The sequence below is a fragment of the Pezoporus occidentalis genome, unplaced genomic scaffold, assembly GCF_034315485.1.
Source record: "Pezoporus occidentalis ecotype Australia unplaced genomic scaffold, CSIRO_AGI_Poc_V1 ctg212, whole genome shotgun sequence".
In the NCBI taxonomy this organism is placed as follows: domain Eukaryota; kingdom Metazoa; phylum Chordata; class Aves; order Psittaciformes; family Psittacidae; genus Pezoporus; species Pezoporus occidentalis.
The window spans coordinates 286,551-302,216 of record NW_026913987.1 but is presented as its reverse complement, the minus strand read 5'-3'; the positions used below and the strand labels follow the sequence as shown (position 1 = coordinate 302,216).

Below are 15,666 nucleotides of genomic sequence, written 5' to 3'. Positions count from 1 at the left end.
TCCTAATTCTTTGCTGATTTAGGCTCTCTGCTACATCAGCGAAGTCAACAGCTCCAAAAGGCTGTGTAATGCGACCCAAGTCCCATTCTAAGCATGGGAAGACATTAGAATTCTCTAAGCATCTAAAGTGCATCTTCAAGCATCTGAAAGTGAAACTGGCTGTTGGATCCACAAATGCATCCAGTAATGCTGTCTCCATTTCTAATGCTGTTCCATAATATGCATCACACACATTAAAGGGATAAGCAATCATAACCAGTCTGATTAAAAACTTGCCTGCAGGAAAACGCACAAAGACAAATGGACTACAATCTGTGTAATGGTAAAAGACATTTTTGCAGCTAGCAGGAATCTGGACAACTAAACATGTTGACCAGATTTTAAAATAACAACAAACCCCTCAGCTGTTGACAGGTAGAGCTATTTCAAAAGCTGTTCCTTGCCTAACCACCTTAATAGTCATCTTATCAGGAATGTAGCTCTTCTCAAAGTCTGGCTATAAACCAAGCATATACCATGTACCTCTAATCTCTGTCAACAGGCTTCATTATGTCCAGCTCAAGCATTCGTGTCAACTGAAACATCCACTTGAGAGTTCCCTAATGCTGTCACTGACAGTGAAGTTCTCTATTCCTTCATCTCTTCCTCCTTAGTAAAAGCCTTTCGGGAGGGAGAGCCTGTTCTTGCAGCAGAAACCTACTTCGGTAGAAAGCAAAGGGCTTCAAGGTCACAGCTGATGTCTGTATTCAATTAAAAAACAAACTGCTAAGAGGAACTCTGACACAAAATAAAAGGTGCTGATTATGCCTTCCTTGTGTCAGCAGGAATATGGTGAGTAGTATAATGCTCTGTCCTTCATGCTCAGGCTGTGCTGCAGACACATCTAAGTAAGGACATCTTTCAAGAAGCTACAGAACTCACTACACTGTAGGGAAACCCAGTGCCCACAGCCTCACCTGTCATATACTGCAATGAAATTATCCCATGGAGCCAGCTCTAGCAATGGCAAAAAGCCATCAATCATGCTTGTTACAATCAGTTATAAACCACTCAACACTATTCCCAGTGGTCCAGGACCAAAAGCTCTGGAACCTCTGTTTTTCCTCATCTCTCCAATTCCACGATGCCCTGCACTGGACTAGCGCCTAACCCCCTCCTGCTGAACAAAACAGGGGCAAAGCCTTTCCCATCCTGCCACCAGGCATACAGGTTGCCCAGAGAAGCAGCCCATCCCTGGCAGTGTTCAAGGCCAGGTTGGACACAGGGGCTTGGAGCAAACTGCTCTAGTGGAAGGTGTCCCTGCCTGTGGCAGAGTTTGGAGCTGGATGAGCTTTAAGGTCCCTTCCAACCAAATCAGTCTGTGGTTCCATACCCTTCTTTTCCCTCTTATGCTGCTTCATTAACGCCAGTGTTTTCCTCCAATCCACTTAAAAAACTCACCTCTTCCTCGTGCCCATGGCCTGTAAACCCCCTGAGGGGTGTAAAGCAGCGCATGCCGGGGCTGTACACATGCCCTCCTGTCAAACCCGCCTCAATGACAATGACAGTGTAACCATGTTACTTCACCTGACAACTATTTTTCTGTCATTCCAAAATGTCAACTTCAATAAAAAGAATGACACCTTTAAGAAACAAGACAGAACCAGGAAAACATCTATGTTCAAAAGCGAGTGAGAATCCAGCACGGACTGTAAGTCTAGATCAAAAGAGAGATGTATTACTTACTTGTGTTTGAGCAGAGACACCCACTTTTTTTCTCATTTGCTCAAGCTGTAAGACAACTAAAAATAAGGGTGACCAGCTCACGCTGCAGCTCTCATTTCATGGCTTAAAATGCCATGCTCACAGGAACTGACCCCCCCATCCCACTTCCGACCATCAGTGTGGTTGGGTGACTCAAAGAACAGAAATGTGGCAAAAGCAGGCGGAGGAGCTTTACTGAGAACAAGTTGCAGGAGACTGCAGTGAGTCTGCAGAAAAACGTTCTCTAGTTTTATGTTTCACACATGTCTGAAATGCAACATATAGGATGTGGATGGCTTGGAAGCTCGAATCTCTCTGAAGCAGAAAAGAAATGTGGATCTCTTTAGAAAGCTTTCTGCTTGGTCTAGCATTATATGCAAGAACAGCCAGTAACAGCAGTAACATGGCACAGAAAGAAAACAAACCAGAAAACGTCACTTCTCAGCACTCAAACTCTCAGGCTGCTTCCCAGCCCCTCTGGGGAATGAAGGGCTCTGGTACAACCATATGCAACCTCCCAGAAGGGTTAGCCTGGGTTATCTAGATAGCTTTCTGAAGGTAAAGGCGCTAAGTCTCTATGAAACAGCCACAGAAGTGACAATAAATGCAAATCAGGAGGCTGGTTAAAAGGTTTCCATCAGAAGGCCTGAAAATTTTCCACGCTTCCCTCCTCTTCCTGCTCTCCCAGCAGAATCCGACCATGGGAAACCATCGAGGAAGAAACAAAATGTAGAGTTTTCAACTGAAACGCTTCATTTCAGGGCAAGCACCATTCCTTGGGAGCTGCAGGAGGGCAACTGGTCTGTGTCGTCGCGAGAGGTCCACACAGCCTGCAAAGCACCCCAGGTTGTTTAGTCTGAGGAGGCCTGAGAGGAACCTGGTAAATTCAGTTTAACACACATACAACACCACAGAATTATCTCTGGAAAGAAAAAAGAGATCTTTCACAGAAAGAACCAAATAGCTAAAATAAACAGATCTGTGCATACAAAGCACTAGGAGCAGCTTCCGCAGACCTGCAGTAGCAGGACTTGGGATTTTGAGATTTACTGTACTTTTATCCTGTTCTACTTTTAAATGCCTTCACTGAGGATGTGTCTTTTAACAGACATTTCCATAGCGTCCCAAGGGGCACTACTAAACATCACTGCCATAGTATCTTCCATAAACTTACATCAAGACTTCACACCTTTAACTTGCTTTTAACGCAAGCTCCTGCATGCTAGTCCAAGTAATCCAAGGCTACACTTTACAGGCACCAGCACATACCTTATGCCGCTCATCATCTGATTCAGAACTTACATGCTCTTGAGAAACCAGTTTTTGGCTCTTTTTCTGCTCTTCTCAAAACCAGACCAAAGGCCTGTCATACCACTAAGCAGTGCTCCTAGAAGTGAGCTCCCCACATACAGCCATGCCGCACTCCCATGTGGGAAAGCCACAAGTGGAGCTAACTGCACAGTCTTCATTGAAATTAAGGGTATTTGTCTGACCACTGACTACTTCACTATTGCCTGTAGAGGGGAATGAGATTTCACTGGTCATTCAGGGGGAGACTGGGCTGAGAGCAGCCCTGAGGACAAGGACTTGGGGGTGCTGACTGAAAAGAAGCTCCCTGTGACCCAGCTTCAGTGTGCGCTTGAGCCCAGAACACCCCCATGTGCTGGGCTGCACCCCCAGAGAGTGAGCAGCAGCTCAGGGAGGGGATCCTGCCCCTCTGCTGTGCTCTGGGGAGACCCCCCCTGCAGCCCTGATCCAGCTCTGGGGCAGCAGCACAAGAGGGATGTGGAGCTGTTGGAGAGAGGCCAGAGGAGGCCATGGAGATGCTGCGAGGGCTGGAGCAGCTCTGCTCTGGAGCCAGGCTGAGAGAGCTGGGCTGGGGCAGCCTGGAGAAGAGAAGGCTCCTGAAGGGGAGACCTGAGAGCAGCTCCAGTGCCTGAAGGGGCTGCAGGAAACCTGGAGAGGGGCTTGGGACAAGGGATGTAGGGGCAGGCCAAGGGGAATGGCTTGAACCTGCCAGAGGGGAGACTGAGCTGAGCTCTTAGGCAGAAGCTCTTCCCTGTGAGGGTGCTGAGGCGCTGGCACAGGGTGCCCAGAGAAGCTGTGGCTGCCCCATCCCTGGCAGTGTTCAAGGCCAGGTTGGACACAGGGGCTTGGAGCAAGCTGCTCCAGTGGAAGGGGTCCCTGCCCGTGGCAGGGGTTGGAGCTGGAGGAGCTTTAAGGTCCCTTCCAACCCAAACCAGTCTGGGATTCTGGTATTCATAACTCTTTCTAGCGCTTCTCTGTTTTTACACACTCATTTCAGTGCTGTGTCTGTATCTATTATTACAATCTCTTTTTCATTGCTCTATCCAGAACAACATCTAACCCAGGTCTTGTGCAATGCCATTCAAAACCTCCTCTGCCTCTGGGACATTTCACACCTAATTGTGTGGCCAGGCATTACTCCACAGCTATTACAAAGAATTCATCACAGAATTTTAATGATTTCTCTAATCTAATTTTATTTCACTTAAAGAATTAGCTTTTCCACAGACATACATTAGCCTTCTCCTCACAACAGCCAAGCATACTCCTTGTCCTACTCAACACTGCCTGGACAGGGTACTACAGCACAGTTCTCATTTTCTATCCTGCATGTAAATTAACAAACCTCACTCCCCAGACCCTTCTGTCCAGCAAGAACTACTGGTGGTACTGTTAGTTCAACACAGTTAGTTCAAACTACTTTTCCACGAGAAAAAAAAGGCAGAATCTAGCATTAACTGCATGGAAGGTCATTTTCCCTAGCCAAAAAAAGTATGTATTATTATTTTCTAGCAGGCTGCCAAGCCAATTGTCACTAGATACAAGGGAAAAGGAAAAGAACAGCAGCTGAAAGGGAGGCAGGACCAGCTCCCAACCCCAGTGATTCCAAAGGGGCTGGAGAAGCAGAAGTAGCAACCAGAAAAACCATACTGAGAAGGGAACGAAAATACACTCACTTAAATGGAAAACAAGAAAGAAACCAGAGTCAAACACCACATAACGCACTCTCCACCAGAATAACACCTCGCACACTAAAGCTCAAAACAGAAACATTTTCTTTTTTTGCATGAAACAGGATATGCTGCTGCAGCCAACAGTCACTTACCTGTGTCTCCTCAGGTTATGAGTGACACTAAAGAACCTGCTCCTTTTAAAGCAAACCAAGTCCTCTGTACCATCCACATGGACACTGAGGTCAGGACGGGCTGCACTGAACAGCCTCTAAAAGCCCTTCAGTGGCCAATAAACCTCTAGGTGAGTTTAATTCAAACTTTGCTGGAGTATGGGCGGGGGGTGATGAACTTTATGCTTGTTTGGGGGGCTTTTTTTTTAAGTAGTCATGTGCTCTCTGGTATGATACTGAACTACAGTCAATGACCCGACTGATGCCACTGTTAAAATCCATACTTCGCCACATATCCAAGTGGCAATCCTCAAGCTCCTTCTTTCATTTTGTGACAAACCTGAACCAAAGTAATTCTTTTTTGGGGTTTGGTTGTTTTTTTTTTTGTTTATTTTATTTTGTTGGGTTTTGGGGGTGTTGCTTTTTTTTGTTTTGCTTATATTTATTATTCCAGATAATACCAGTCTGCCCTTAGCAATTATTTCCACAGCGCCTGACACAGATGCCCACCAGCAACCTTTGCAGTACAGCAGCATTTCTATCACATCTCAGAACTTGGACACATCTTACTAGATCTGGTCCCAAACTTTGGCAATATAATTTAAAGCCTCCAATGACATTCAAGGCAGAGGGCAAAGGAAACACTTCCAGTTTAAAAAAAAATATGTTTAATGTCTCACTCTAGTGATGGAGACTGTTCAGGGGTAAGTAAATCCTTGAATTTACCTATAGTTTTCTTAGCATTTACATGCAGCCTGCTTTCCACGTAGGCACAGAGTAAACACTGAGGGATACTGAACATCAAGTCTCCATAACTGGAAGGCAGAGTTATGAACTTTCATGATTTAACAAAATAAAAGGGACAAGCTATGAAAAACTCATTTTTCTGGAGGAAGCATTTAGCTGATTTTTCCCAAAATGGCACCATTGAATTACTCTAGCCTAAAATAATAAGCACAGTAACTTTCCATGACACCAGGATCAAAGGTAAGGGAAAAAAAAACAACCCTGAGACTCCTCCATCTAGTAAGGAAGGCAGGTTGTATGTATAAACACTGTGGCATAAAGAAAAGGAGAAGCAGCCTGGGGCAGATGTCAGCCAGTGCGACACTGTGGGTGAGAGAGCCCTGCTTACGGCACACTGCAGGAGATCCAGCCATCAAGTGGGGCTGCCAAATGACGTTCCTCTACAACAGAAAGGTGGGCAGGAAGAGACGAGCAGCCAGGCTCATCTCCTTGGTGCATACAGGTCCTATTTTACCATTCTGAAGTGCAAAGCAACTTGTTTAACTTCAGATTTCAGACTTAATTCCTGCAGCAGGCAAGACTGCTACCAGAAGTCCAGCTGAAGTTGTTGCAGGTGCCTAATTTAGCAGATAGAGGGAGAACTGGATTTTCATTCATATATTTCATTATCTTTATAATGAGACCCAGCATTCAGTAGCTCATCAACCTTGGTTTGCTTCTGTTTTCTCTTTGGCAGAAAGATTCACTGAAGATGGCAGATAATAAACCCTCATTTATTCCTGATTTTTTACTACAAAAAAAATTTAGTGGGATTATATAGTATTGGGCAGACAACAGAGGACACTGACTCACAGGCTGAGTCTCTCATACCACCACCACAGGGTCCTGCAGCAGAGCACCAGTGTTTCAGCTTACCTTTCCCTCCCTGTTACTCTCCACAATTCAAACTGGCTTCTCATCACATCCTTATCTTGTTACTAATTCAGTTTAACTCTGGTCTCTGGATTCAGCCTGAATGTTTCTTGCACAACACTGAGATGCTCACCTAGGGACTACCTCTGGTCCCCCACAAAACTGTCCTTGATTCCTATAGTGTCCTCAGATAGGAGCTGAAAGGTCACTGAGGGCAAAGTGCAGTATGTGGCTGCAAACTATACTTTTTCACCACGGATTTCCCAAGTTAAAGCCACCATTTGTCTATCTGACAACCTCAAGAGCCCTCACTGATGCCTGCAACCTGGCCTCTCCTCTGAGAAGATGCACACGCTGGACCCCTGCTGACAGGAAGCAAGCAGAATCGCCATTCAGTGGTCTTGAGATTTCCCCTTAGATGAGCACAGTTTGTTTGGGTCTTGGTCTTTTTCTCTTGACAGGTAACAGGTTTTTCATTATGATGAAAGCGTCCTGATTTATAATTACACTGATTATGCAAATCAAAGAACATATTTCAAGCTAATAATACTCCAGGGACTTCACACCTCTACTTCCGTCACACAGGAATCATCACGCCAGAGCAATCCATTACGGTAAAAATCTAGAGAGTCTATACCAGTTAGACACTAACAAATGATCCCAACCAAAGCCATTTCATTTGTTCCTTTTGGACCACCTGCATCTGGTGATTTTACTGTCTTGGGGAATCTCTCCCAATCTCTTTGTTCTCAAAGAGGAAGATAGCAGATGTGCAATTCCCAGAATTGTTTATATTGTGGGAAGGGAGAGGGAGAATAAAAAATAAATTAAAAAATGAGGGAAAAGTGTTATGCTGCCCACCTTTCAGTCATTTAAAAGACTATCCTACCCAAAGGTGAGAAACAGCCAGATGCTTGTCTCCATAAGCCAGATTCCAGCCTTTATTTAAAACTGTGTCACAAAAATAGGCTTTATGTGCTTCATTTCTCCTTTTACTAGAAGAGTATTGATTGGTTTTGCTAACGACCAAAGCACCCTGCAAGACTCTCACACTGCTCAGCTGATGTGCTTGTGGATCTTCTTAATAGCACACATTGTTACTGTAAGTGAACTCTCATTTAACCAGCAAGGAGAATAAAAATTATCCTTTGCTTAAGATTCAGTGACAATAGATGACCTCCAACAGTGTCCCAAACGACTGGTTTTCTTTTTTCATCTTGAATCATTTTATTAGTTTTAGTAAAACAGTAGTTAGCCTCTGCTCATTTCAAAGTCTATTTTGGTACTGAATAAAAAGTAGGTAAAACTCAGCTCAGATTTTTTTCTTTGCAGGAGAGGACCAGCTTTCCTCTGTCACCACAACATGCTGTTACCCCATAGCGTAGAAGCTTGAACTGTCTTCACTTCATTATTGAAAAGCATAATGAGTATTTTTACACTGATGCACTATTTTGGTAGCAGAGCTGCACATTGCAAAACACAGAACAATTTCACAATAGTGCATTCCCAGTAGTTCACAATAATCATTAAAGGAGAATATATTTAATCTCTTAGTGCTTCTTGGTAACTTCCTGCTTGAAAATTGAATTTACAGAAAATGACCAAGCTGCAGAGTCTTTGAGGGTGGAAGGGTCTTTCTGGAGATCATTCAGACCAACCCCTCTACTCAAAGTAGTAGGGTCACACAGAGCAGGTTGTTTAGGACCTGGTTTGACTATCTCCAAGGATGGACACAAGGGGTTTGAGCAACCTGGTCTAGTGGAAGGTGTCCCTGCTCACTGCAAGCGACTGGAACTGGATGAGCTTTAAGATCCCTTCCAACCCAAACCAGTCTGTGACTCTGTGATAATGGTATGACATCTATGAGAATTATTCTATTTACTACAGCAGCAACCACAGTTTAGAGCAGCTGTGCAGAAATGAGAGGCTAAAAACAAGAGCATCATTAGTGCTGAGCCACTGCTTCATGACTGTACTTGTGACAAAGCAATACCACTTTGGCTACTGCAAAGCCATTGCAATGGAAGCCTCAGAGTGGTCCAGCCACCAGGAACCTAGTCACCACTCTCTAGAGGCACTGAGCAGCCTACAACAATGACCAAAGGTCCATGCCACACTGCAAAAGCTTCACAGCTAAATAGAAAACACAGTTCCCACCATCATTTGTGCAGCCTCAGGCTCTGTAGACTGCATCCTCGCAGCAGGTACAAGTCTGTCAGGTTATTCCAGGCGCTCCTGATGTTGAAACCCATGTTGCTTCCAACTCCAAGGGGATATACAAGCATATTCTATACTTTCCAGACGGAGGAACCATGAACAAAGCATTAGTTCCCTCGCACTAACATCTCCTTCACCTAGACCAATGCTTCTTCATTCTGTGATCCACAACTCTCTAAGGGCTGAAGTGAGAGCAAGAAAAAGAACCTGGAAAGGTTAAAGGTGGTCCACACAAACAACAAGCAGATAAATAAATTTGAAGAGACTGAAAACCACGGAACTGGCTCCAGTATGTTGGATCCCAGAACGGAGACAGGATGGTATAAAGCACCCTTTATATTTTTTTCAGCCTGGCAAGCTCCAAAGAGAGTAACACCATCTCAAAGGCCTATAACACAGACTACAGAAAACAGCTTCAGTAAAAGGAACTATTATTAGTTTTCCCAACAAAACTCCAGCTAATTTGTTACATCTGTAGCAACTATTTCATCTCTCCTGTTATCTTTAAATGCACTTTCATCAAATCAAGAACTACAAGGTGTGAAAACAAGAACATTTTGTAAGCACCCAGGTGATTCTTTGGGACAACAGTTATAAATCACAAATAATAAAATCCTTACAACTGACAACTATACCTTCATTCTAAAGAAATAAACATATATACTTCATCTCAAAAAATGCATGACAACTCTGCCAGTAATGATTTTAAAGACATTCTGAAGAAATCTGAAGCTCAAGATGAACAGGCAACAATTTCAGAATTGGATCATTAACCCAAAATATGTATTTAAATTAATACCCTGAAAATATATTTTATATATATATAATAAAATATATTTATATATATATTTTTTCTCTCTCTTAGATGATAGTTTTCAATCCTGACATAGGCTAAGAAAGAGTTTAGTCCATCATTACATGCAATGCGATTGGCAACTAGCATTTTCAAATATAAATGTACAGCTAAGAAGGATAATAATCAACCATGCTACTTACACAGGACATACCTGAGTATTTGTGTCTAAAATTTTATTGTATAAAATGCATTTACTGTCTGGCAATTGCTGTTTCACTAATTGCTGGTTTTCATGAAACTTCGATGTCATTATTTGATACTGTCCTTATATGGATAGAAAATACTCAATGCATACAAAGTACGCTTGCTGGCAAAGCTGCGTTGTTAAGGATAAAAGATAACTGGAAATAATGGAGGGATTTAAAAATAAACCTGATTACAGAAATTTAGAATCTATTAAGAAAAATGCAAAGAATTTTCATTATAAGAAAAAGTAGAAAAGATCACTACAAGATTACTTCAGATAATTAATGACTCTTACAATGTGTTTATAATTCTGAGCTCTTACAGTCATTGACAATGAAAGTATGATTTATTTATATGATCACACACACACACACACACAGTATGCTAGAGATTGGAAGGGACCTTGAAAGATCATCTAGTCCAATCCCCCTGCCAGAGCAGGAACACCTAGATAATGTTACACAGGAATGTGTCCAGGCGGGTTTTGAATGTCTCCAGGGAAGGAGACTCCACAACCTCCCTGGGCAGCCTGTTCCAGTGCTCTGTCACCCTCACTGAGAAGAAGTTTCTTCTCAAGTTTAAGTGGAACCTCTTGTGTTCCAGTTTGTACCCATTACCCCTTTTCCTATCATTGTTTGTCACTCCAGTAGAGCCTGGCTCCATCCTCGTGACACTCCCCCTTTATATATTTATATACACTAATAAGGTCACCCCTCAGTCTCCTCTTCTCTAAACTATAGAGACCCAGCTCCCTCAGTCTTTCCTCATAAGGGAGATGCTCCACTCCCTTAATCATCTTAGTTGCCCTGCGCTGGACTCTCTCCAGCAGCTCCCTGTCCTTCTTGAACTGAGGGGCCCAGAACTGGACACAATATTCCAGATGGGGTCTCACCAGGGCAGAGTAGAGGGGAAGGAGGACCTCTCTCGACCTACTAACCACCGCCCTTCTAATACACCCCAGGATGCCATTGGCCTTCTTAGCCACAAGGGCACAGTGTTGGCTCATGGTCACCCTGTCGTCCACTAGGACCCCCAGGTCCCTCTCCCCTACACTGCTCTCTAACAGGTCGTTCCCCAACCTATACTGGAACCTGGGGTTGTTCCTGCCCAGATGCAGGACTCTACACTTCCCCTTGTTATATTTCATCAAGTTACTCCCTGCCCAACTCTCCAGCCTGTCCAGGTCTCGCTGGATGGCAGCACAGCCTTCTGGCGTGTCAGCCACTCCTCCCAGCTTAGTGTCATCAGCAAACTTGCTGATAGTACACTCAATTCCCTCATCTAAATCATTGATGAATATATTAAATAATACCGGTCCCAGTACTGACCCTTGAGGCACTCCACTAGTTACAGGCCTCCAACTAGACTCAGCCCCATAGACTACAACTCTCTGGCTTCTCTCCTTCAGCCAGTTCGCAGTCCACCTCACTACCTGATCATCCAATCACAATTGTATCAGTTCCTCAGAATGAGCTACAGATAACTGGGTTTTGTTTGGTTTGAGCTTTTTTACATCTATTATTATCACATATTGGCTTCAGCTGGCCTGAACTGCTGTCAACGTCACATCACAAGAAGATGAATAAGACACCTTCTAAAGCAGTATCTTTAAATCTAAAGTTAGGACCTGAGTTAGCATCATTAATAAACAATGACATGGTAATACCAGTAGATCTCCAAATTCCTTAGTACACATTCTGCCTCCTTGGGAACACACTGCTTGGTGCCACTCAGAGTGATCGACTCTGATCTCCAGGTTCCCTCAGCTAAAGCCCTGCTCTCAAAACGAAACAACTCTGGTCAGGTTTCATTATGGATGACCGCAGAGGAAAAACCTTAACCATCAAGCAAGTAACTGTTAAGAGGTGGTTTTCAACTTAAAAGCTCATTTGCACTAATGATCATGAAGGATCCTGTATTTTGCTCACTGCAAGATGCATGCTTGCTGATAAAACAACCAAAATAAAACCACAGACAAATGGAAAAAAATTCTAGCTAATCTCTCCAATTTTCTGGTCATGGATCCAAGTGTATTTCTTCTTTCTCACTGTGATGCACCTTCTTCACCCAGTTAGATATGGGAATGCAACATCTACAGCCTTATTTTCCTAACCAGCTATCTAGGAAAACCATTCCTTGACTGAACGGATGCTTCTTTCTCTCCACAAAGCAGCCAGTTTTAGATTCTTAGATGCACAAAAAGGCAACATCCTTTTTTGCAGGTTTATGTTAAGAAGGCATAGAGCATAAGATCTACAGCTGAGGAATACTACCTTAATCTTCCATTTCCTGAAACAAGGAGATGCATTTGACAGAAGCATGACTGGCTTAAGTGTAACAAACATAAAGTGGTTAAAGATTGGTTAGTTTTGCATTGACAAGTAGGATTTAGTGGATACCCAATACATGTACAGAATTCTGAGATTACTAAAACATGTAATTTAAAAACATTCAATGATACCTGAATGCAAGAGTGCATAGCATACACAAAGCACGTACAGTTTTCAAAGTAAGTGACCCAACCAGAGATGTTCCCCAAATATTTCAGTTCACTGATCTAATCTGACAATGGAATTACAACAGTTAGATTACAGTTAAATCAAATAATTCCTTATAGCCATGAAAACTCTATAAACTTTTTCATATCAATGAAAAATCAATTTATCACATAGTCTAAAATCTACTCTGGTGTTCCTCATTCTTCTAAACAGTAAGATATATCTTATTTCAAAACATTTTCAGAATTACAAATATAAAATCTAGAGCCATAACAACACACTATTTTCTTTGAATACAGAACTAAAATTATAATCACATTTAACAGCATAAAAATCCAATCCACTCAGCAATCTGTTCGAAATGTAGATGATCATGTTAAATTAAATCACTGGGCCTTGGCATTTAAAAAAATAATAAAAAAATCAGCACTTGAAAGGCAGATTGCAGGATTCATAATGACTGCATTTGAAGTGTCAAAGACTACCAAATCACATAGTTTTGGTGCTCGAAGAGGATGCAAACAAGTCTATTAAGAGTCACCACCATCTGGGAATCAGGGACTGGGAATCATGGAGGCGGAGTCCCTGCTCTCCCCAGGGAAATACACCACATGGCAAGACTATCATTACAGTTGTTATTTACACCACACCATAGATGTTCAGTGACATTTTACAGACAGATTAAAGACTAAAAAGCCTTGCCCTCGGGCATCAAATTCTGCTAGGACAGAACAAAGCCATATGAGCAGAACTCGTGTAAGCCTTTCTGAGCAAGCCTGTGCACATTGCACTCCATTTCTCCAGCATATCTGCAGCAACAAGCACAGAAGAGACAGTTGGGACACTTATTCCTACCTTGTGCAACACAGAGAGCTTGGGCTGTGCTGCAGAGGGAAGAACTCCAAAGAGAAAGCATTTGGCCGTGTGGCTCTCCCTGTCATTTTGGGTCAGCAGTAATGGCAGGAAGAACAGGGAGCAAAGAGGTCAAGAAATTTACTTCAGCTTGAATTGAAAGTAAATTTCCTCCCCATGTCTAATTTTAACTTGTTTGATGAAGGAAGGTGATCACAAAGTTGAGAATTCTCTGCAATAAGCAGATGATGCACTGGAAACACTCGGATGCTACAATGACAGGCGTGATGTCAAACATAATTGAGAGTTATAACAGGCTGTGAAACTGAGGAGAAGGAAGGTCAACCTGTGACTAACGGAAGAGCATGAACAGGTAAGAACCAGCAATAACATGAAACACTCTGCTCTTGCTTAATCTTCCTTGATGGCCTTCGTCTTTCCTTGCAAGATGACTGTAGAAATCAGTTAGTCTGCTGATGGGTGGCACTTCACACTGTTTCACAGAGATGCAGACAGTCACCCCAGCACGGTACTAGCTCTCCACCAGTAAAAATAACTTTTTCATTCCCTTTTCATTAGGTAAAAACTCATCTTCTACCCAACATTGCATCTTAAGATGGGTATCAGCAATAAACACTCCAGAAGTTGGCAAGCAATGGCAAGAAATTAGCACCAAGAAAAACAAACATCTTCCTTTCCCCTCTGCCATCAGCTCCACATAGGAGAATGCAGCATGAGCAGAGCTCAGGATAACAGCATCCCGAGTTTCTGCAGCTAAGCAAATGCCTGCCTCCTCCTCCTCAGACCTGCCAGGATGGCCTGTGTGATCACAGAGAACAAGAAACTTCAAACTGACACATTTTATCTCAAAACTGGGGCAGGCAACAGCTTGCACATTAACCACTGAGGATGTGAGCTGATCAATGGTAACTTACTGTTCCACCCTAATTTGACGGCAAACAGCTACATTCCTGGATTCCCTTAACTGTTTCAAATCCATTAACATTTTCAGTCTACCTGAGAACAGATCCAAGGTCTAACAGCACAAAAGGATTCTGTATCTGGCACTGCAGAAGCCACGTTTTGTCCTGTTTTCTCAGTTGACTCAGAGGTTAAATTGGGAGCAACGGGTGGAAATAACTCCTGGAGGTTTCTCAAACATTCTGGTTTCCACTAAATTGAGATTTTCTCTGAACTGAACAGAGGGAAGTCTCATTAAGGAAAAGTATAATTCCTTACAGCAGCACTCATCCACAGTCAAAAGAGGCTCAACACTTTGCTATTTCTAAATCCACTTTACTTTGTAGGTACTCGGATAAGGGAGCAGATCAGATTAAGCAAGACAACCTGGGTAACAATATGGCTTGAAAGAAAGGCATTCCTAAATAATTCAGGCTCCAAACTTTGGCTGTGAGACTATAAAGGGTATGGAGAAATTGGTTTAAAGGTCTTGCATGTGCCACACAACCATTCACATGCATTTCTTAGATGAAAAAACTTTTTAAGTTGTTGCCATATTAGAAAGTAAGAGAACTCATTTCACTGAGTGAAGCAGTACAACGTGGCATTTATGAGGTCAAACCCTGGTTTTGTAAGCGCATTGCCTCCTTTCTCACAATCAGAAGAAATCTGTGCGATTGCAATTTATTTCTGTTGTGACTGTAGCTTAAATGGTGTGTGCGCATGCATACAAAGACACAGACACAACTGTCCCCCTAGTCTGACACTACAAAACGCCCAACCTTGTTCCAACACAGGGTTTACTGCCACACAGCTCCGACAGCCAAGTTCCCACACTGCCAACACTTCTTGTGTAGCACAAACCCATGAACACAAAAACTGAAATCAGTGACAATTTAGGAGGACTGCAAGATTAAGGCCAGGTTTTAATTTGCCTGGGTTTGTTTGCTTATTTTTACAGAAGTACACGACAGAATTTTCTTTTATCTTTAAATATGGAGGAAGAAACAGGCTGGTATTCATATTCACTAAGGGTAATCATCTCAGAAAGCTAAGCTCATATTTCTGCACAGTGCTTTCAAAAGTACGCAGACAAATTGCACCAGATGGTATCCGTGCCATTCACGGTGCCATATTTTGCAGAAGCTATTGATTCTTGCTTTTGTGCTTAACAATGCTTTAAAACAATTGCTGATTTTGTCTGCATAATTAACATCCAAAGTCCAGTTCTTCACTGAAGAATCAGAGCAAGTTTCAGTACCAGAGAATCACAGAATCACAGACTGGTTTCAGCTGGAAGGGCCCTTAAAGCACATCCAGTTCCAACCCCCTGCCACGGGCAGGGACCCCTTCCACTGGAGCAGCTTGCTCCAAGCCCGTGTCCAACCTGGCCTTGAACACTGCCAGGGATGGGACAGCCACAGCTTCTCTGGGCACCCTGTGCCAGCGCCTCAGCACCCTCACAGGGAGAAACTTCTGCCTAAGAGCTCATCTCAATCTCCCCTCTGGCAGGTTAAAGCCATTCCCCTTGGCCTGTCCCTACA

The 15,666-nt window shown here is 43.1% G+C and overlaps 1 protein-coding gene across 9 annotated transcripts in view; it reads right to left on the bottom strand.

Annotated features, from left to right (window-relative positions):
- Window positions 1-15,666, bottom strand: part of FGD3 (FYVE, RhoGEF and PH domain containing 3) — a 120,430-nt gene that overhangs the window by 59,569 nt on the left and 45,195 nt on the right. Inside the window, exon 1 of one of the 9 annotated variants that reach the window (XM_062619605.1) lies at window positions 1,726-1,841. The exons of 7 other annotated variants lie outside the window; for them this stretch is intronic. Coding sequence is in view for 1 of the 2 variants with exons in the window: in XM_062619601.1 (XP_062475585.1) it covers window positions 957-963 (7 nt within the window). In the remaining variant the exon portion in view is untranslated. Of the gene's footprint in view, window positions 1-956; window positions 980-1,725; window positions 1,842-15,666 lie in introns of those variants that run through there. One more of the 9 variants, XM_062619601.1, reaches the window with a different exon arrangement.